The 22,312-nt window shown below is 34.6% G+C and overlaps 1 protein-coding gene across 2 annotated transcripts in view; it reads right to left on the bottom strand.

The window, feature by feature from the left end:
* Positions 1-8,823: 8,823 nt before the first annotated feature.
* The window catches only part of cd2ap (CD2-associated protein), a 102,033-nt gene continuing 88,544 nt past the window's right edge, over positions 8,824-22,312 (bottom strand). For both annotated transcript variants that reach the window (XM_056480828.1, XM_056480829.1), the window contains 3 exons: positions 15,734-15,912; positions 12,714-12,777; positions 8,824-10,426 (listed from right to left, as the gene is read on the bottom strand). In XM_056480828.1, coding sequence (XP_056336803.1) covers positions 10,382-10,426; positions 12,714-12,777; positions 15,734-15,912 — 288 coding nt within the window. In that variant the 3' untranslated portion in view covers positions 8,824-10,381. The remainder of the gene's footprint in view (positions 10,427-12,713; positions 12,778-15,733; positions 15,913-22,312) is intronic.

Genomic DNA, 22,312 nt, shown 5'->3' with positions numbered 1-22,312 from the left:
TTTCACTGCCTGATTGATACGATATAAAGTGGGTCTCAGGCCAGACAAAGTACTGCATTAAATTCCATTCTTCAGCGCCATGTCTTAAAAATATGTAAATTTATTTTACCACCAATATTTTCCATGGAGTTTTAGCACTCGTCTGCATGTCTGCATGTGTTTTTACGTTTGGACAACTAAATGAATGGTTAAGCCTATTTAACGGATTCTATTGCAATTAAATTACATTATTGTTGATGTAAAAGGCACTTTATGAATCTAAAAAAAAGTCTCATTACCTTAACCTTTTGCTGGACGTTTATCGGTGGCTGATAAACACTTGCTGTGCATATAAGTTAGCCCATTAGGAGTATTATAACCCCAACGACATAATTACAGCATCTCACTTGCGTCAAAAATTCAAAAACTGTAGAAATGGACGCCCTTTAAGTTACGTTAAAAGTTAATGTTAAGCCAGTATGGGCACACATTGGACAACCTCCTAAGACAACGTAGCACTGCCCTAACGCCAGACCAAATCGTTCTATAACAAAACAAAATCATTATGATACTGTCCGTTCACAACTATCTAAAACGCATGTTTAATGTTACCCATAGTAAAAGCTACGGCAAATTCACAAAGGACTGCGCTAACGTTAGCAACGTAACGTTAACTTTTCTCGTTTGGAATGGTGGATCACGGACACAGTCGTCACATCAAAGAAAATGCTTATTCTCTTGAAAATAACCATTTACTTCATTAAAAACATTATATACCAAGTCTACATAAATACATTCTTGCTAAAAAGAATCTTAAATATATTCTGCGACATAAAAGCGAGATTTGTCAAACCGTGTGTAACCTAACTTGAGAGCGCACTCGACCGTTGGTCGGTCGCTGTGAAATTTAAAAACGACCAAAATAGACAGTCCGAACGAGACCATTTTATGCGTACATGTAATCAACAAAGTATTTTCTGTAATAAACAGTCTGTTATGATATAAAATGTGACTTACTGTGCAAATGGATGTACAAAAATCCGGGTCTGGCGTCTTCCTTCAATCTGACTGGATTCTGAAGAGCAAAAACTCCTGTGGGCTTTGGCGCCGAGGCAAAGGGACATAACGCGCATGCGCACAAAACAGACGTAATTTCTTCTAATAGACTTTAATTAATTAATTTAGATTGGTTCAAAACACATATAATTCACTTAAAACCAATTAAAAAATATTTATTAAAATCAACAACTAAATTAAATTGTTTAAAATTAACAAAATTGAATTATGTTTAATTTAATAGAGGCCTAAATCATTTTTTTCAGTGTACAGTACACCTCATGTGCTTTATTCAGTGTTAAATGCTAATAATCTGAGTTTGAATGCCATTTCACATGACATTTATTGCCATACTTCTGAAAGCAGCAGCAGATACCTCAGATCTTAAAAACAAACCGTTTGAAATTGAACCTGAGAACTGTGAAATGATGCAAAGCCAACACATATCAATAATTCAGCATGTACATTTAATAATGTTAAAGAGGTTTAATATGTATTAATTAGATTATGAACCTTGTAATTTCGTTGGAGTGCAGTAAGTGCACTATTCTGTGCTTGTGAATGGCTGTATTTTGATTTCAGTCGTGTGTCTGATGCAAACAGCCAAATTGCTGATCACTGCAAATATCCTGTGTTGTTAGGACACAGGGTTACAACGTAACCTGCTCACCTAATGTTTACGTGTGTAATATTTATACTATTTGCTAATTAATAACCTCATGTGGATCTCTGAATCGGGGTCTCATTTCGGAGTCTGCTACTGTCCACTGGAGGTCGCATTTCGATCGCGGATGTGTATTTTAAGAGTCTTCCTGACTGAATAAATCAAATACACTGTTTTCCATCAAGCCCACCCAGGGTGCGGAAATATAATTGGCTAAACTGGCAGTGGGCGGGCCAAAAGAACCAAAACAAAAACATCCGTTCCAGCATATAACTCGCATTTTCAAAGCAGATTAACTAACTTTAGCATTGTTGCATGTTTTTTAAATATCTGCAAACATAATATGGTATTTTTATACTTTAGAAGAGTCAAAAACTTACATACAGCACCTTTAAAAGTTTTTGTTCAAATTTAAATAAAAGCTGCACGTATTTCTCCCCAAAATGATGCCATTGTCTTACTATCTTTTCGGAAGTGTAATTTCCAGTTTAAAAAACAATAAACAAATTGCTGGTTGAATAAAATTAACTTTAAGTTGTAAGATGTATGATCAAACTCTGGTGTAGCTAGTCAAGAAAATGAATTAAAAGATTAGCTTAATTCCAAAGTACTATACAAGCATTTCATACTTACCAACAGCATTCAGCACTTTTAAACTATACAGCCGGATGGATAAATGTGCACAAGATGAAGCTTAGAAAAAAAAACGATAATGTATAATCACTAATCACAGGAGGCAAGAGCATGATAAGCAAAGTGATAAGCAGTGGTGTGGTCTGCTGTTTCTGCATACTCTTCAGTAACTCTTTATTTTAATGGCCCATTTGAGTATTAGTAAACTGTCTGCTTAATAACTGTTGATACTGCTCCTTCAACAGGTATTTATAAGAAACTTTACAAATACAAATACACTTACACTAACACTAACCCAACCTAACAGTCTACTTATAATCTAATGAGAATTAGTTGGCATGTAGATGCAATGTAACTTATATTCAACAAACGGACCATCAAAATAAAGTGTGACCAAGACTACACATTAATATTGCTTTGACAGAGTCTGTTTTCTATGGCTAACACTTTGCAATAACAGTGCATAAGTAATGATGTACTAATATGTCCTGTGTATAAACACACGTCCGTCTAGTGCATTTACTGTAAATTGAAAAACAATAGAAACATGGTTTGTCTACATCAAAATGAACAGTTAAACCAGGGATGCCTAAACTTTTTCTTATGAAGTGCCTAAAACCAATTATCATTGCGAGCCATGGGCTGAAGGTGAATATACCAAACTATATTACATTAAAGTTGCCATGGGTAATTTATTTCCTAATATTTCAAAATAAATAGAAAACATTAATTTAAATTGTATTAACTAATGCATTATAACTTTTAAAACGAGCGCTTATTGCAATAAAAGCATAAACAATCACATTGATAGCACAATGAAGTTCAGTGCTGAATTCATTAGTCAAAGTCTTCGCATTGTCCTCTATGGAGACAAAAACAGTTTAATTTACACCCTTTAATTGAAGCATTTCATTTCATATAGCTTTTAACAATAAAACAAACAAACAAAGTGTTACATTTCATTTGAATTGACAATCTCTAAGGCATTTTACCTCTTCTCAGATTGGATGGTGGGCCAAATGAAAGGTTATCAGGGGCCAATTTTGGCCCGCAAGCCCTAGTTTAAACTGTTGTAGTTTTTTTGGGGATCTCTGGTTTAAACAAAGGAGTTCATGATTAGTTAAGAATGAGTTAATGATAATGTGCCCCTCCAAGTAAAGTCATGACAATGACAGATCATAAGTTCATGTCAGCTACATTTAACCTAAGCAAAAAGAGTTTATTAATACATTAATAAACATGAACAAGTAATTAAAGTAGCAAGGTATGAACTCACGAGACTCATGTTGTAGTTAGGGTTAGTTAGTTCATGATTAGCGCATACCTAAAATCATTAGTTCATAACGAAATAACATTTAGTTTTACATATTACTACATCATTATACATGTACTGTTATTGTACAGTGTTACAGAGTAATGTGTTATTCTCTGATGACAAAGCTGACTTACTTCAATCTTAAGTGTCACTAATAATAGAACATCATTTAGTTATATACTGTTTTGATAATACTTTATTATAATTGAAAGACTTTCATTATTTTTAGTTGAAAACTGTTCAATTTTTCCTCATTGGTTTACCATGAAATGACGCCTCGCCAAAAACCGCTCCTATTTCTGAGAAATGTGAATTTGGCCTGGTTTAAGAGTTCATTCCCACACATCCAAGACGATAAAACAAACAAACATCTGAATTAATGACTACTGACGTGGCCACAACCATAGAACTTTCACACAAATTAATAGACACCATTGATCGTCACGAGTTTGCTCCAAGAAGGCTTTCTAGGAAAAAGCACAAAACAACTCTATGAAACCGCCAAGACTCCAGTTCATGAGCTGTCAGCTGACTTGCTAAATGAAGCAACCCTTTTACTAAGCATTTGGCACAATGATGCATCCACAATTCATTTCCTGATGTCTTTCTCAGGAGCCTGGAATGGAAAACAATGCTTACATACAATACACAGCCAAAAGCAAGCGGACACCTCTTCTAATGACGTCAGGCTATGGGTCCTGTGAACACAAATCCTAATTCAGTGACACAAAAAGGAAAAATGCATGCACTTCTATTCATTTTTGGTGGATTTTAATTTTATGTTCTTTTATGCCAATTCACTTTTGATAAATGTAACAGTGAAAGCGATAATACTGTCAATATTTTTTACATTTTAAACATTACCCCATCATTTACCATAAACAACAAAATTATTATGTTAAATTTGATCTAAGTTAAAGGGAATGTATTAATTATTTTCTCACCCTCAAGTTGTTCCATACCTTTATGAGTTTCCTTTACATGTTGAACACCAAAGCAGAAATTTGTAAAACGATTAGAAACCTGTAACCATTGACTTCCATAGTAGGAGAAACAAATACTATGGAAGTCAATGCTTACAGGTTTTCAACATTTTTCAAAATAGCTACTTTTGTGTTCAACAGAAAAAAGTTGAAGTTATTCAAACAGTACGTTTTAAGAACAAACTTGCAGGATTAATAGTCAAAATTGTCAAAAAGCATGCATACACTCTAAAAAAAAACGTTAATTGTTCAACCCAATGGTTGAGTTTAAAATTTTTGATGCTTTGTTGGGTTATTTAATAACTCATTCAGTTGGGTTCAAAATTAAAATTTCAACTGTCAACTAATGACACAGAACAGCTGTATTTATATCCGTGCGTAATGTTGTTTTACGTTAAAAAGTTTATTTAAGCTCCATTGCAATAATTTATGATTTTTATATCCGTTTCACCAGCACTCTTGATTAATGATGATACAAACGCTTCATTACCCATCTATATTAAACAGATAAAAACAGTGAATCTACATTCTGTGTTCATCTCTATATTTTTGTGTAGTGTCTTGAATTTAAAATGTAATGGAAATAAAGCATTAAGTAATTTTTTAAAACCGTATGTTGTTTATTTACCCAGCCATACTTATAATATGAATAGTAGAGCTAGTAAAAGTAGCAATAGTTACACCAGAATGGATAAATTGACATTTAATCAAAATAACCCAATGCAGGCAGCACGGTGGCGCAGTGGGTAGCACTCTTGCCTCAAAGCAAGAAGATCGCTGGTTCGAGTCTCGGCTGGGTCTGTGTTTCTGTGTGGAGTTTGCATGTTCTCCCGGTGTTGTCGTGGGTTTCTTCCGGGTGCTTTGGTTTCCCCTACAAGTCCAAAGACATTGTAACTTATTAAACTAAGTTAATTTTACAAGTTATGCAGGATGTTAAATTCAGTTTAACATAATATAAGTTCAATGGACTCATGAGGTTAAATTGATTCAGCTTAAAAATTAAAGCAACCAGGATTTTTTACAGTGTACCTTTGTTCCGGCCTGTCTTCATGTTTTATTTGAAATTCCATCACACATTGAGCAAAAAAGCTCATTTCAAAACACAGCAATTAAAGTTCCTGTACAATGCAGTTACCACAGAGTAATCAATGCAGTGCAAACATGATAGGTGACACACTTGTGAAGAAGAAAAAAAAAAAAAACAGTTAAATGCTTTCAAATATTGAACAATTAAAACCATGGTGTGACATTATAGAATAAATGTAAAAAAAAAAAGGATGAATATGAAGACATTTCTGCTTACCTTCATTTGTTCCATGGCAAACGTCAGCTAGGAATCAGATTCACACTTGTCCAGAACTCTAGATTACTCCAATCAATATTTAACTTACAACAAACATTACAAATTTGACCAAATGAGTCTACGGTGTTGATTTTATTAATGACTGATATGTCTGCTTAAGCAGATTGTGTAGTCGGTTACTAATTTAATGGAAGTCAGATCTTGGATACTCTGATTCAGAGAAAAATGCTGTAAAAGAGAAAAGTAGTTGTGTACTTGAATAAAATGTTATTTGTTTCTTCCAAATTAGAAATAACATGTAATTTAGCCTTTTTTGCATGAAAGAACAAAGGCGGTGGCTTAGTGGTTAGCCCTGTCACCTCACAGCAAGAAGGTCACTGGTTCGAACCCCAACTGGGTCAGTTGGCGTTTCTGTATGGTGTTTGCATGTTCTCCCCATGGGTTTCCTCTGGGTGCTCCAGTTTCCCCCAGAGTCCAAAGACATGTGGTATAGGGCATTTGCTGCGTAATACATATGCTGGATAAGTTGGCGGTTCATTCCTCTCTGGCAACCCCTGATAAATAGAGACTAAGCCAAAATAAAATCAATGAATGAAAGAATGAAATGACAACGGTGCCATCTTATCAAACATGTATGTAATAAAAACACAATAGCAATGTCTTTAAAGATTTAAGAAACCAATATATTCGCTATTCGGTGGAATAACCCTGATTTATTTTTCATCACAACAAATAAAAACATTTGTTAGTCTGACCAATTGTCTTTTAGTTATTGAAAATTAATTAGCTATTTGAAATAACAAAGAAATACTGTCAGATCTCAGATTTTACTCAAACTCATAAATAATAAATAAATAATAAATTCAGCAAATCTGAGAATTTTCAGAGGTTTCTTGATTTTGTCTATATGTGCTCTGCTATAGGGAGGGGTAACTGTTATTTCAAATTAATTTCTCAGTAACAAACAAAGCCAGCTTTACATAATTCTATAGTGAGGAGTCTGACAGCTGCAGCTGCCTTTGAAAAGGGCATAACATTGACACATGATCCTGACATCTGTCTGCTTTTACGACATTAGTGCAGTGGTGGACTGAATGTGGTGTAAACACACCTGCAGGACTGCTGTATTCTGGCATGATTTGTCATGGCACAGAAGTGAACTGGCTGTGAACGGCTCAGCAGATGGAAAAGGGTCTGTCTCACAGCATGGCTCTAGGGTCTGAATCTAGACTGGAGATTTGCCAAGAGGCTCCTGCCCCCTGCACCCAGTCTGAGTTTATAATTATGAAACATCTCTAAATGCCCATGTTCTCTGATGGAATTAACACTTGTCAATAAGACAGCTAAAAGGGTAAATTAAATGTGACCTCCAGACATGAACGGATTTTTGAGTCTAGGAAGGAATAATTGGCAATGTGAATATGATCATTTAAGATGTAAGGTTTTAAATGAATTATTTCACCTTTAAGCAGATTATTTTAATGTTTAGTGTAAGATGCATAGGATAATTTAAAGATTTTTTTTTTAATTTTAAACAAAAATTGTTAAAAAAAAAGACATTTTTGCATGTCTCCATTTCTTAAAATGTATGAGGGATCTACAGAATTAAGTCTTATTAAAATCCAATAAATGATACTAATTGATTAATTTCCCTATACTGCATGTATATACACTCACCGGCCACTTTATTAGGTACACCTTATTACTACCGGTTGGGCCCCTTTCAGAAATGCCTTAATCCTTTGTGGCATAGATTCAACAAGGTACTGGTACTTTTGGTCCATATTGACATTATAGCATCATGCAGTTGCTGCAGATTTGTCGACTGCACATGAATGATGAGAATCTCCCGTTCCACCACATCCCAACGGTGCTCTATTGGATTGAGTTCTGGTGACTGTGGAGGCCATTTGAGTACTGTGAACTCATTTTCAGGTTCAAGAAACCAGTCTGAGATGATTCGCACTTTATGACATGGCGCGGTAGCCATCAGAAGATGGGTACACTGTGCTCATATTGGAATGGACAAGGTCAGCAACAATACTGAGGTAGGCTGTGGGATTGACACGATGCTCAATTGGTACTAATGGCTCCAAAGTGTGACCAGAAATCATCCCCCATACCAATACACCGCCAGCCTGAACCGTTGATAGGCAGGATGGATTCATGCTTTCATGTTGTTGATGCCAAATTCTGACCCTACCATCAGAATGTCACAGCAGAAATCAAGACTCAAACAGATCTTCTATTGTCCAATTTTAGTGAGCCTGTGAGAATTGTAGCCTCAGTTTCCTGTTCTTAGCTGACAGGAGTGGCACCCAGTGTGGTCCTCTGCTGCTGTAGCCCATCTGCCTCAGGGTTGGACGTGTTGTGCATTCAGAGATGCTCCTCTGCATACCTGAGTTGTAACAACTGGTTATTTGAGTTACTGTTGCCTTTCTATCAGCTCCAACCAGTCTGGCCATTCTCCTCTGACATCAACAAGGCATTTGTGCCCACTGCCACTCACTGGATATTTTCTCTTTTTCGGGCCATTCTCTGTAAACCCTAGAGATGGTTGTGCGTGAAAATCCCAGTAGATCAACAGTTTCTGAAATACTCAGAGCAAGTAAATGTTGTATATAATCAATAAAGAAGCATATTCAAAGTAAATGAAGAAAATAACTAATAACAAATAAACAAAGCGTAAAAAAAAGGAAATGATGAACAAATAGTTACATGTAAAAATATGTGATAAAGGAAAGAAAAGCAAGTAAATAAGAAGTAAACTAATTAAGTATTACATAAAGCACCAAACAAACTAATGTAGAAAGTAAATAAGTAAACAAGAAACGAATTAAATAAGTAAATGAATGAATCATAAATGATGATCAGAGACCGGAACAATCTCTGTAAATAAACATGATATTTATTTATTTTGTGGAAAAAAAATAATAACTCCGCTCATGCAATTCAGTTTGAAATCATGTAAACAAGATCATTTTGATAGATGCTGAATGTGCACAACAGATCTGAAGACTTGAAATAATAAAATGGAATGTGTTCTCCCCAATTTCGAAAAACACAGAGCCCTAATTTTGCACCAGAACATTAATTGGACACAAAAAAACGGAAACAAGAAAGATGTGTCTATTTATTGCTTTAGCGATCGACCTGCCACCCTAATCAATCAGTTCCACACAACAAACAACCTTTGATCGGGAATGCTTTTAAAAACGCATTTCTTCAGTTGAAGAATTAAGCGGCTTGAGGAATGAGCACACTTAAGTGTTCTTAAAAGTGTGCGTCTTTTAAGGATCACAACAAACCGAATGAAAGATCCATTTTGGTCAGCGGTACATACTCTTATATCATAACCAAAGGTGGATGGATATATTTCTGGTCAACAAAGAGTACCTGGCTTTACGTTACTGAAAAATATTGGCCATTCTGTGCCAGCCAGCATCTTCTAACCCAAGATCTGTTCACCATCTGCAATTCATCATTCATGAGGTTTAACCTGTTCAACCAGCCAGGGGTTTATCCAGAAAAAATGGATCTTTTCAACTTTAGTGTGATATTTGGAGGTAGAACTGCAGAACAAACCCACTTGCTGCTAATTAACAGAGCCATAAATTGCAAAATGGGTTTCCAGCCATTCGTATGGTGAAATGGCACAGCTTACCAGAGCCAGTTTGCGTGGGAGGGTGTGAATACTTTCAACCAAACATGAATACACAAACCCAGTACATTTTTTTTCTTTATGATGTCACAATCAATAGACCATAAAAATATATATCATGCTGTAGATCTAAGTATACACATATATATTTATATATATATATATATTTATATAGTATGAGAGCTCCCAGTATTAACACTTGTAAAAATCTTAACAGGCACAATAGTGTTACCCTGGATAGGAATGTTAGAGAAAAACAAAAAAGAAACGTTCTCCCTTTTGAAACAACATCAACAACAGAATACATCATTACCATAGAAAAAAAGAGAATATGCCGTACATTTGATAATCATCTAAAGAGGCTAATATAGACAGAATATTGCTGAGATCATAATAGTTTTCTTTAAAAACTAACCCATGTCATAAAAAAACACAAGGAAACAACATAATCCCCCAATGTTTATACAGATTCAGTAGTATTAAATGCATAATCCGCTGCACTTCTCAATTAGTGCACAGAATGCATATCCAGCACAGTAGTTAAGTAAGGCCTCAATCATTTTTTGTTGGCAAAAAAAGGAAAAACAAACATATACATCTGTCATAATTACACTTTTCTAAACCTAGAAAACAAACTCATCATGTGCAAATATGTGAATCTTACAATTTGTGGAGTAAGTCAGCGAGTGTGAAGATGATGCGAATGATATCCGTCCCTCCGTCTGGAGGTCGCTTTCCACTTTTAACACAACAGCAGAGCTGTTAGTCCAGTTCAGATGCCTTGATTTCATGTGGATTGTACACATATCTTCTTGAGTTTGTCTATCTCCATCTGGAAATAAGCAGACAAACACTTTATTAAAATGCAGAGATGCTGTTTGCAATATAAAGATTCTATTATCAATGTGCTGCATCTAAGCTATTGCTATGTCTTTAAAATGTAACGTAAAACAAAAATAAACCCGAAAGGCTGAGGCTTTTTATGTGCATGTTGTTTGTTTATTATTAACATGTTAACAATGTTTCTATAAATAGTACTATTTTGTTCTTCAGTAGGTTATGGATAAAATATGGTCATTTTAGTAGTTTAATAAAACGAATTTGATTTTTGGAAATGACCAAGTGACCCACACCCTCATTGTGCTGCAACCCCCACTTTGGAAACCACTCCTATACACAACAGCACAACAATGACAGTAATTCAAAAATTTATATTTTGGGTGGCCGAATCACATTTTTGATGTCAGTTGTGAGTGGAGGAGGGGAGGCTGTAAGTAGTCTGTGGGTCGGCAGTTTGAGACCTCTGGGTTAAATATGATGAAGAAAATAATGATGGATTTGAAGTTTTACTCAAGCAAAAATCATTCAAACCAACAATATTCAATTCCTAAAGTTATCACATACACACTGCTGGACAATCATTTAATAGATACAATTTGCTGAGTAGGAAACAAATAAATAAAAATAAACATTTACATTTAGCAGATGCTTTTATCCAAAGCGACTTACAAATGAGGACAAGGAAGCAATTTACACAACTATAAGAGCAGCAGTGAACAAGTGCTAAAGACAAGTTTCAGGTGTGTAAAGTCTAAGAAGCTGAGCATTAGTAAATATTTTTTTTTTTTTTGAGAGAGAGAGAGTGAGAGAGAGAGAGAGAGAGTGAGAGAGTGAGAGAGTGAGAGAGAGAGAGAGAGAGAGAGAGAGAGAGAGAGAGAGAGAGAGAGAGAGAGAGAGAGAGAGAGAGAGAGCAGTTAGTGGTATAGCCAGAGAGGCAGTTAAGATTAGGAAAGAAAGTGGAGACTAAACAGTTGAGTTTTTAGTCGTTTCTTGAAGACAGCAAGTGACTCTGCTGTTCTGATGTAGTTAGGGAGTTCATTCCACCAACTGGGCAGATTGAATGTGAGAGTTCGGGAAAGTGATTTCTTCCCTCTTCGGGATGGAACAACGAGGCGACGTTCATTCACAGAACGCAAGTTTCTGGAGGGCACATATATCTGCAGAAGTGAGAGCAGATACGAAGGAGCAAGGCCAGAGGTCGCTTTGTAAGCAAACATCAGAGCTTTGAATTTGATCGGAGCAGCAACTGGCAGCCAGTGCAAACGGGTGAGTAGCGGAGTGACATGTGCTCTTTTGGGTTCATCATAGACCACTCGTGCTGCTGCGTTCTGAAGCAGCTGAAGAGGTTTGATAGAATTAGCTGGAAGCCCGGCTAGTAGAGAGTTGCAATAGTCCAGTTTGGAGAGAACAAGAGCTTGAACAATGAGTTGAGCTGTATGTTCAGATAGGAAGGGTCGGACCTTTCTGATGTTATAGAGTGCGAATCTGCAAGATCGAGCAGTTCTAGAAATGTGGTCAGAGAAGTTTAGTTGGTCATCAATCGTTACTCCAAGGCTTTTTACCATTTTGGATGCAGTGATGGTTGCTCCATCCACAAATGCTCCATAAACAAATGAATATATGTCTAATTGATTAAACTAACCACACAAACCAATGAGGGATCTGTCTTGCAGCATTTGTCTGCTTTAACCAACAGCACACAAACTATGCTGGATTTATTCAGTAAGTTGTCATTCAAGCAAAAACAAACAAAAAAAGTGCATCTGATTATTTAAACACACAAACTGTGGAAAAATGAGGATTACTTAAAACAGTAATACCACAATAACTATTTGTATTTTGTTCATTGTCAATCCTGTACTTTTCATTCACTAAGCAAAAAATATCTCTGACTGCTAAGAATGTAGTAGAACACAACACAAATATGCTAGGCATTTGAGATAAATCTTCTATTTGATTTCATTTTATGTTACAAAAGATGCACTCATAACCCATTAGAAGACCTCAATCGAAATCCTGACCTTGTCCGACTGCATCTCTTTGTGGATGGAGTGGACTTTAGAGACTGTATTGTTACTGTTTATGGTCAGTGAGTGGGTGAAATCCTCAGCGGGAGATTCAGAGCTCATTGTGTTCACCCTACTGTGTGAGGAAGCAAACACATGGTATCCCGCCTGCATTTCGCCATCTTCAGAACCAGCACCCTGACAACCTTTTACATCAAACTAACAGACACTGACAAGGCGTAAAAGACCAAACCTGACTTAAAGAAGACTTACCTGCAGGGCCACGCGTTTGAGTCGCTCATCATCCAGCTCTTTTCGAAGTTCGCCAAGCTCTCTCCTGAAAAGTGCAGAAGGAGGTTACGGAATTACAAGGAGCTTGCAGAAAGGTTTAATTTCTATTAGAGCTGCACAATATATAATTTCAGCAGTGATATCGCAATGTGCGAGTCTGCAATAGTCACATCACAGGATCTGCAATATCAAGCATTCAGGCACACAAAATTATAATCTTTGTAACTTTTTATAAACTGTAATTGTATTTCTACATAAATAAATTATAGACTATACTGGGTCATTTTACATTTGATTATACATTTTGCACTGTATGCTGCTAGACTTCCTGAAATCCATTTTATCAATGGTCATCCAATCATTTATCAACGTTTGCGAGTGGTTTAGTAAATTTTATGCAGATGACCTTCTCTACAAAATCATACCAATCAATCTAAGATGATGAATTCTTACCATATTAGGCCATTTATTTCATCTGATCAAAATATACTCAATATCGCAATGTGTATTGCAGGAAAATGTAATATTGCAATGTCATTTTTTCCAGTATCGTGTAGCCCTACTGCACAATATATCGAAAAATATAATTATGGCGATATTATATGCAATATCCATACTGCAGAGAAGTGCAATCAATTAATTTCATTTTATGTGCCAAGCATGCACATGTTGTTTATCCAAATCTGACCAATAGGATGGGGCCTCAACCATCTTTACCCCCACTTCTCCAGTAGGTGCTAGGCAAGAGGGGAAAATGACAACAGCTAATAAGAAGCAGCATTTCTGCTGAGGCTGTCTGTCATTCGAGGTGTTGTAAAATATAAATGTTTGCATGTTGACATAGTTTTTATTTTATTTATTTTTATTTAATTACCCAGTAAAAATATGTATTACCTGTAAATTTTAGTGTCCTCTTAAGGACTTTAATTGATAATTTACTAAAAATCGCTGATTAAATAGTGTTTTGCAAGTTAGTTCTACGGTAAAATATATTATTATTGCAACCCTCAACAACATTAAACATTTTCCATCATGAAGCCATCATTTCTATGTAGTTTAATATGGCTGTGTGATATTGAAGAGGAATGTGATATGCAATAGCATGCTAAATTGTTTTATAGGCAATGTTATAAAATGTTATAACAGCATATGTTAAAAAAGGCCGCAGTGGGTTGCACGATCGTCTCACAGGAAGAAGGTCGCTGGTTCGAGCCTAGGCTGGATCAGTTGGCATTTCTGTGTGGAGTTTTTAGGTTCTCCCCTTGTTTGCATGGGTTTTCTCCGGGAAACCCCAAGACATGCGCTATAGGTGAATTGAATAAGCTAAATTGTCTGTAGTGGATGCGTGTGAATAAGTGTGTATATGCTGGATAATGAATGAATGTTTAAAAAAATGTATAGACTAGGTACCACAATATAGAATAATATAAACCACCACAATAAATACACGAATTGTAATTAACAGATCAACAATATCTGATTTTGTTTGAAGTGTATAGAAAACAACTTTGATTGTATTGTTTAGAATGTTTTTATGATATCCCTGAATCCTTAATATAATTTTCCTTTTTATTTATGGAATTTTATGTTTTTGTTTTTTCTTTTCTACAATTTCTGGATTCCTATATTTGGTTGTTTTGTGTATCCAATGTGAAAAAACCTATGCACCATGCACCTCTATGGAAGGTAAATCCTGCCAATTCTAAATAAATCAGATAAACATTGGGAATTAAAATGAAAACCAGATTAACAATTTCATTATAAAACACTGTTTGCAAAATATCTGCCAAAATTGAAAATGAAATGAAATTATTTAATTTAATTTTCATTTTCACTGTGGCAACACATCGTCCCTGTCAAATTGATAATTAAAATGAAGTTGCCGATTTATTTCTGCAACAAAACTGCCAATATTAAAATGCCAAGCCAAACTTAAAAATAAAATGCATTTTATTTATAAAATTTTTACAAAGCTTGTTATTAATGTCAACGCTATAATTGTTACACAATTCAAATTAAAAAGTAAATTTAAGTTTTTCTTTTATTGACACTTTTATTTCAGTTTTCATTTTCAATGTCAACCTGTATGCAAAGCCTATGCTAATCAGTGGTAGGGGCGTATTCAATGACGTTGTGTGTTTTCACAGGCCAAGGGCAGAAGCACAGTTTGGATGGATGGGACAGCTAGAGTTACTAATGTAACAGAAGTAAAATGGCAAAAACTGCTAGTCAGCTTTTACGTGAAGCAGCTGCTGTATTAGTACAGCAAGAGAAACAGAGGACACAGGATATCCAACCGTCAAACATTCTCAGGAGTCACTGGCTTCTTCGGTGGCAAGAGAAACTGTGCCGCCGTTAGTACGGCAGGCCTTGTTATGAATTCGTACAGTATACTGTATTAGGTCTTGTGACATTAACAACTTGCTTGAACTAAAATCTTTAAAAGACATCTAAATTAGCTCTGTAAAGTTGGTTTTAGGTTTGATATTCGCCAGACTGGTTTTCACTGGACTGGTTTCCATCTGGTTTTCATTTTAATTTCCAATGTTTATTGGATTTATTTAAAATTGGCAGGATTTACCTTCCATACACCTGTGTGTAAATTTGGAAATTGAATAAATCAAATAAATAACAGCATACGTTTCCTCTTTTTTTCATGTGAAAGGCCATTGTTTACTGTTGCATAAAACAATTCAGAGATTTTAACAATGTAAAAAAAAATGTAATAAAATAACTAACTATCACCTTTGCTTCATTGGTATTTATTTATCACCCTTAAAACATCAAGAAAACGAAAGCATTTACTTCTAGTAAAACCAAGTTACTTCTTTGCTTTCTTATCGCTTTCTTAACATGGCTTGATTGCTTGGGAATCAAAAATGGTTACAGATTTTCAGCATATTACACAATCCTAATTTGCAAAGAGATAAAATAAGAATGAACTGCTTTACTATTACAAAATAGGAGGAAAAACAAGCATCATGACAAAAGCTGCCACTTACGTCTGCTGTGTCTTCAGTAATTCTACAGACAGCACCAGGTCCTTTATCTGAGCCTTCAGCTCCTCCAGTTCAGATGTCTTCTCCTCTTCCTTGTCAGGTTTTGGTTTGGGCTCAGGGGTGCTAAGGGTGGCTAAAATTGTTTTAGGTGTTGTAGATGGTAAGGGGGATGAAATGGGCATCTGTGAAAAAACCAAAGCAGTGATCAGTGGAAATCAAAATTAGAGAAACAACAGTATAATAGCCCTGTTTTTATCCTCCTATTTTTATATGAATTTTGGAAGGTCGCATTAAAAAATGCTTCCTTGAAATGCCATGATGTGCATATATTTTGAGTATGTAATTAAAACCTTTCATCCTCATCATCTGAGGTGCAAGTAATTTATTATATAAATAAAGCAACTTCATTTTTTATATATATTTGGCACCAGTTTATCAGGAAGCGATGATTTTCTTCTCTTTGACTCATTAGATGGAAACACTGTTTTATTCTCAAATGCTTTATGAGATATTCCAGTTTCATGCATCAGTCTAAGTCGCATCACTGAATAGAAACATAGCTAGTGTCCTAAATTTACAGGTCACAGCTTAACTTCGAATACAAAATTCCACACTTTTTCAGACTCCCATTGTATTTCCAGACTTCTCTAAAAATGTTAGTTTTGATCATTTCAATTTGTGAATGCACTTGATCATTTGATAAAGATCATCTGCTTTATTGACTTTCAGGAAAACATTACTTTTATTTAAAAACCATGAAAAATATTATTGTATGATATTTATTTCTGGAATACTTTTATTTGATATTTTAAAAAAAAAAAACTGCGAATGATAATATGGAAAGTACATATTTTCCTGTACTCTGGTTTACAATTTTCATACCTTTGCAAACATAGAAATTGCTCAAATCAAAGTTCATACTTTTCCAAACGCCATAAGAATCCTGTTAATCCTATTTGAACCGGAGTAAGAGACATAAAAGCATGCTTCATTAGTTACATATATTCTGAATCGCAGCATAAAAAGTTAAATGAGATCCTAATTCTGATTGCGGTTTTAATAAAGGGTTTCATGTTTAGCACAACAATAAGAACTGTTGAGGCACAAAAATACCTACAGTTCATTCCTGAATGAGTCCACCGATAGACTAAAGTTCCAGGGTGATTACACTTGATGAGAGATTCACACAACTCCAGGTGACCTTCAATCAAAAGGCTGAGGTGTTTTATAGACTGATGTCATCTTCATAACTGCCGGAAAACCCTTGCTTAGGAGGAACATTAATCTCCCCACTTTAATGAAAATTTCATGCAAAAATAATTAGTATTAATAAGCAACAGGAAAAAGGTCTCTCTAACTCAGGAGGTGGTCCCAAGTAATTTGTCCAAAGTGTGATTTTACTCCTAATGTTTAATCAGAATATTAATTGTTTTCGTGACCATTTTATTCGTATATTAAAGCAGTTATAAAAAAATAATAATTAAAATGCATGTGAGTGTGTCATATTTAAAGTGAATAAAATAATTCATAAATCTATGAATTCTATTGCAGAATATTTTTTACATGATTCTCCAAACTAAGTAATTTACTCTATGTCTAAAGATTTAAAGTTTATATATAGGGAGTGGGACATGCTTTAATAAACAACATTGTTTTTTTCTTGTACTAATCAAATGAGGTTTATTTAACAAGTTACTTTTTTTTATGATAACTAGTGCATAGTTTTTATGATAACTCCTAGTGATAGGAAGGCACTTAAGGAGTGTGCTAAACGAAGTAGTTTTGATAAAACAGAAATAAATTGCCTTTTGTTTTATTAACTGCATTAGTGTTTTAGCTAAAAATATGTGGTGTTTATAATGGTCTAAATATTTAAGTAAATAAAAGAATTCCAACAAATATTATATTACTATGAAATGTTCTTGAAATGCTGAATAATAATACTAAATAATAATTCTAAATCTAGATTAAAAAAAAAGATCTCATCACAAAACTCCTCTATTTTAAGAAATAACTTAAAAAAATAACTGAATTGGCTGCATTCTTGTTTTCTGTCAGTGTTCTAGTGAAATTATTCATCTATTTGGCTCATTGTGTTTAAAATAACTGCATCACTCCAGCTCTTGAAGCACTTCAAATCTTTATCACAGAGTCAAAAGGCTTAAATTATTGAATGAAGTAGACAGGAATCAAAATTAGCAGACCAAAAAGAGATCTGGATAGAATATAAATCTAAATCTGCGCTTTATAACTGTGCTTGGTCACTTGTATTGTTGCAAAATGTAAACTATATTATTGCTCAGCTAATCTGCTAAATGAAAACTTTTTTCTTTTAATTATCCTGTTGGCCTCATTATCTGTTGATTGTTTGAATACAACTTCCAATCAAATATACTGTAAATCACTGCGCTCTTCCAGATAGGTTTGGTCCTGTGGCTGAATTTCTTCAAATGACGAATGACTAAGAGGGTCCGCTCAATAATTTATTAAATATATAGCAGGAGATGAGAAAGCGAACGCTTTGACTACGAGCCTTCATCAGATATGATTTGTAAGTCATTCATTTGGTAAAGATCTCGTTAGGTGTCATTAGGTTCAAGTTTTAGCAGCTAAAAAGTGATATACACGAGGAAGAAAGAAGAAATAAAAAATAAATAAATAAATAAATAAATAAATAAAAGAATAAAAAATTTTTGAATGAGCCTTGATGAGACTAACTGAGATCTTACTTGATTGTGAACATCCGAAATTAGTATAGAAGAGACAGTGGCTATTTCTCAATACAAGTTCTTAAGTGATCTTGTGTTCTTGTGATGGATGGATGGAGGAATGGATGGATAAAATTAATTAAGTAATTTTGTAATTTTACACAACTTGCTAATAAGATGCTTTCCTAATAGGATTGTTGATCGACAATTGAAAATTCTGTTATAATTTTACTCGCCTTTTACTTGTTCCAAACCCGTTTGAGTTTCTGTCTTCTGTTGAACACAAAATAAGATATTTTGAAGAAAGCCGAAAACCTGTAGCCATTGACTTCCATAGTATTTGTTTTTGCCACTACGCATGTCAATGGTTGCAGGTTTTCAGCATCCTTTAAAATATATTCTTTGGTGTTGACCTGAAGAAAGAAGTTCATAAAGATGTAGAACCACTTGAGAGTAATTATATTTTCACTTTTGGGTGAAGTAACCCTTTAATCAGATTTTTTTAGCTTTACAATCTAAGCATTTACATCTAAAAACTGCTATAATACAAAACGGACCAATCGGTCAAAGTAAAAGTGTAATACTATTTAAGTCCAATTCATCCTCAGTTTGTTAAAAAGAAAAGAGAAAAACAAACAAACTACCAGACACCCAAACATACTCTGTACAATTAACCAAATATGGGAAGCATCAACTTGAAACCAGACGTATGAGCTTAATGCAAACATCTCTACATACTAAAACAAGTCCTCAGGGCTGGAAAAGAAGAGCCAGACATTCAGTCGAGATCATATCAGAGCTGCTGCTTACTAACAAACCTTTGAAAACATCATTACATGCGATGTGTTCTCAAGGAGTCACAGTTAATCACACAGGCATGTGAGGGAATCTTTTATTCAGCTATTCAATTATTCATTTCTCATATTACCAATAGAGATACAAGATTCACCCAAAACATGATTATGATGAGGATTATTATTCGCTCTTACGCATTTCTAAACCTCTTCTACATAATTTGCACAACAAAAATTAGTATGCTACTTAGAAATTTTGTTTAAAAATTTTAAATCAAGTCGGCGCAATAGCCTAGTGGTTAGCGTGTCAACATATGGTGCAGTAGCACGTCAGGGCGTCGCGAGTTCGAATCCCGGCTCGATGACATTTCCCTACCCTACCCCCTTCTCTCTCTCCAACTTCGCTTCCTGTCCTAAATACTGTTCTATCTAATAAAGGCAAAATGGCCAAAAATAAATCTTAAAAAAAAAAAAAATAAATAAATAATTTAAATCAAGAAACCTTTAAAAAAAAATACTAAATGAAGTAAAAAATATTGTTTTACTTTCAGAAACAATAAGGTCAAAATTATGTATGTTTAAAAGATATATTTGATATGGAGAAAAAGACTTTCTCTTAGACACACTTTGGATAAACTCAATAAGAATTGGTGTACAAGTAACTATGGAGTGTTTTGCAATGAGTGTGTTTCTTGTTTTCCATGTACAATATTTGAGGTATTTATTGAGCATTTTGGACTTATATTTGCTGTACCATATATAGCCCCTTTTCATTTTATTTATCAGTTGATTACATTTTTTTGCTGCTGGTCCTGTTCATTATACTTCATTCCCACATTTATTCCAGAAGGAGAGAGGACCAATGGGATTGTAAGCCCTATAAAGAATGTAACAGTATAACTCATAAAACAAAATAATTGTGTGAGAATTGCTGTATGTGACATCTCTGGTGACCTTTATTCATTTTATTTTTTAAATAAAAAGCAAAAAAATAAGTATGTTTTACCTTAAAACGAGTTAAATAATCTGCCAGTGGCCCAAGTTAAATAATCTAATTAAAAACAAAAAAAAAACAAAAAACCCCAGATTATTTTACTTTTTTATTTTACCGTTTGAAAGAAAAGCTCACTTCATTTTGACTTAATGTTTCTGAAAACAAAACATCATTTTTATTTGTCTATAAATGCTTCTTGATTAAAGAATTTGCAGACATTTGAACTGGTAACAAGACTAGGGCTGAAGCAATTAATGGATAAAATCGATAATTACTGCTGATGAAATTTGTTGTTGTGTCAACAAACACCATTATCGATAAGTTAGGCTGCTCACATGACTGAGGAGCACGACGACAAAATACACAGCCACTTGCACAATGTAAAGTACAGAAATGGCTGCTGGAAAAAAATCATGTGCCTAGTCATCCAAGGCATGAGAGAATCTCACATTAAATGCCTGTAAGAAGACGGTAACCTGCCCGCTACACAAAACACAAGTAGCCTACCAGTTATCTTTATTGGGTCAAATGGTAGTTTAAGGGCATGCTCACACTAGATCCAGTTGCCCTGAACTGTGCTGAAGCACGATTGTCCCCCCTCCCCTCTCCCCGCACTCGCACTGCATTTTGCCTTCCAAACTGGAGCACACTTATGTCATCGATGGTCAGACTGTTCAGTTTAACAGAAGAGAAGTGCTCTCGCTCAGCACAGTGGACATTGCTTTAGTTGTATCTTTGTATTATTTTTATATTGTTTGATAAGCAGTGACACAAATGTCCTCGTGCTGCACCTATTAGGAGGTTTTCTGAAGGTTAAGCTGACGTGCAGCGAGGGGTTTGCGTCTTGAACTATGACAGATCGCGTTCATTGAAAAGTAAGAATGATTATTAAATCCATATGAAACAGTCCCTTAAAAGTGATGTTGCATCTTCAGTTTCGGCCTCAGGCACACTTTGCACTCACACTACAAGCGTACCGAGCCAACCGATCCGCGTTTTGGCACAACTCTACCAAGCAGACCAGAGCCAGGAAACTGAACTGCACCTGGGCCCGATTTGGAGCACTCACACTTGTCAAACAAACCAGGAAATGTGCTTGGGGATGATTTGGATAGCATAGTGTGAGTGCACAAAGTGCTTTTGTTTAATCTGTTTACTAACTTCTGGACATTCGCACTAGATCAGTTCAATTGCGACTTGCAAGCATCACATTGCACACTTACCATACGAGGTATACTGATAAATAAAAAAATGGCCCTACTTTAGATTATCTTAAATTAAACTGTGTGAATAAAGCGAGACACCACATGTTGAAAATCAGTAGCCAACAGCAGCAGCAGTAGAATATTACAATTAATCAATGTTGTGGTTTTCATCAAATCCTAATAAGTTATAAGTAGAGCCAGAAGGAATCCGCAGACATTTTTTGCTATTTCTGGCAGAATTTTTTTTTAAATCTGCAGATTTATGCGGAATTATTTTGGGAGTATCATAATTAAAACCTTAATACATGAAATAAAAAATAATACCTTTTTAATGCAAATCCAATTACATCCACTTTATTTGGTAAACAAAGCAAGTCTCTTGTATAATATATCCACTAAAACACAGAAAATATTACTTTAAGAACTATATTGTGCATGAATCATCTAAATATTTTCATATTAGTCAATAATTTAACTGAAATAAATAAAAAAAACTGAATAAATAAATTTACACACATTTACAAGTAAATAAACAGAATTCTGCATTTACAGATTCCATGTGGGTCTAGTTATAAGTTCCGTGTGGGCCTAGTTATAAGTTATTATAACATTACATTTGTGCACTGAGCAGTGGAAGTTTACATGTTCTTCTGATTTCTAGCCGTTTCAAAAACAAATATTTAGATTATTTGTTTATTTATAATTTTACTATTTCAAAACACATTGCTGCTTAATATCTTATTGTCAGCATGTTTAATATCCTTATTTAATAATGGGAATATAATAGGAGTACAAGTTTATTTTTATTCTGAATGTTTAGAGAAGTTTTGTGGTTTAAAATCAAAGTTTGTTTTTCATTGAAGGTTTAAAATGACAAAATT

This window comes from Danio aesculapii, chromosome 20, assembly GCF_903798145.1.
Source record: "Danio aesculapii chromosome 20, fDanAes4.1, whole genome shotgun sequence".
In the NCBI taxonomy this organism is placed as follows: domain Eukaryota; kingdom Metazoa; phylum Chordata; class Actinopteri; order Cypriniformes; family Danionidae; genus Danio; species Danio aesculapii.
This window is presented reverse-complemented; position numbering and strand designations above follow the sequence as displayed.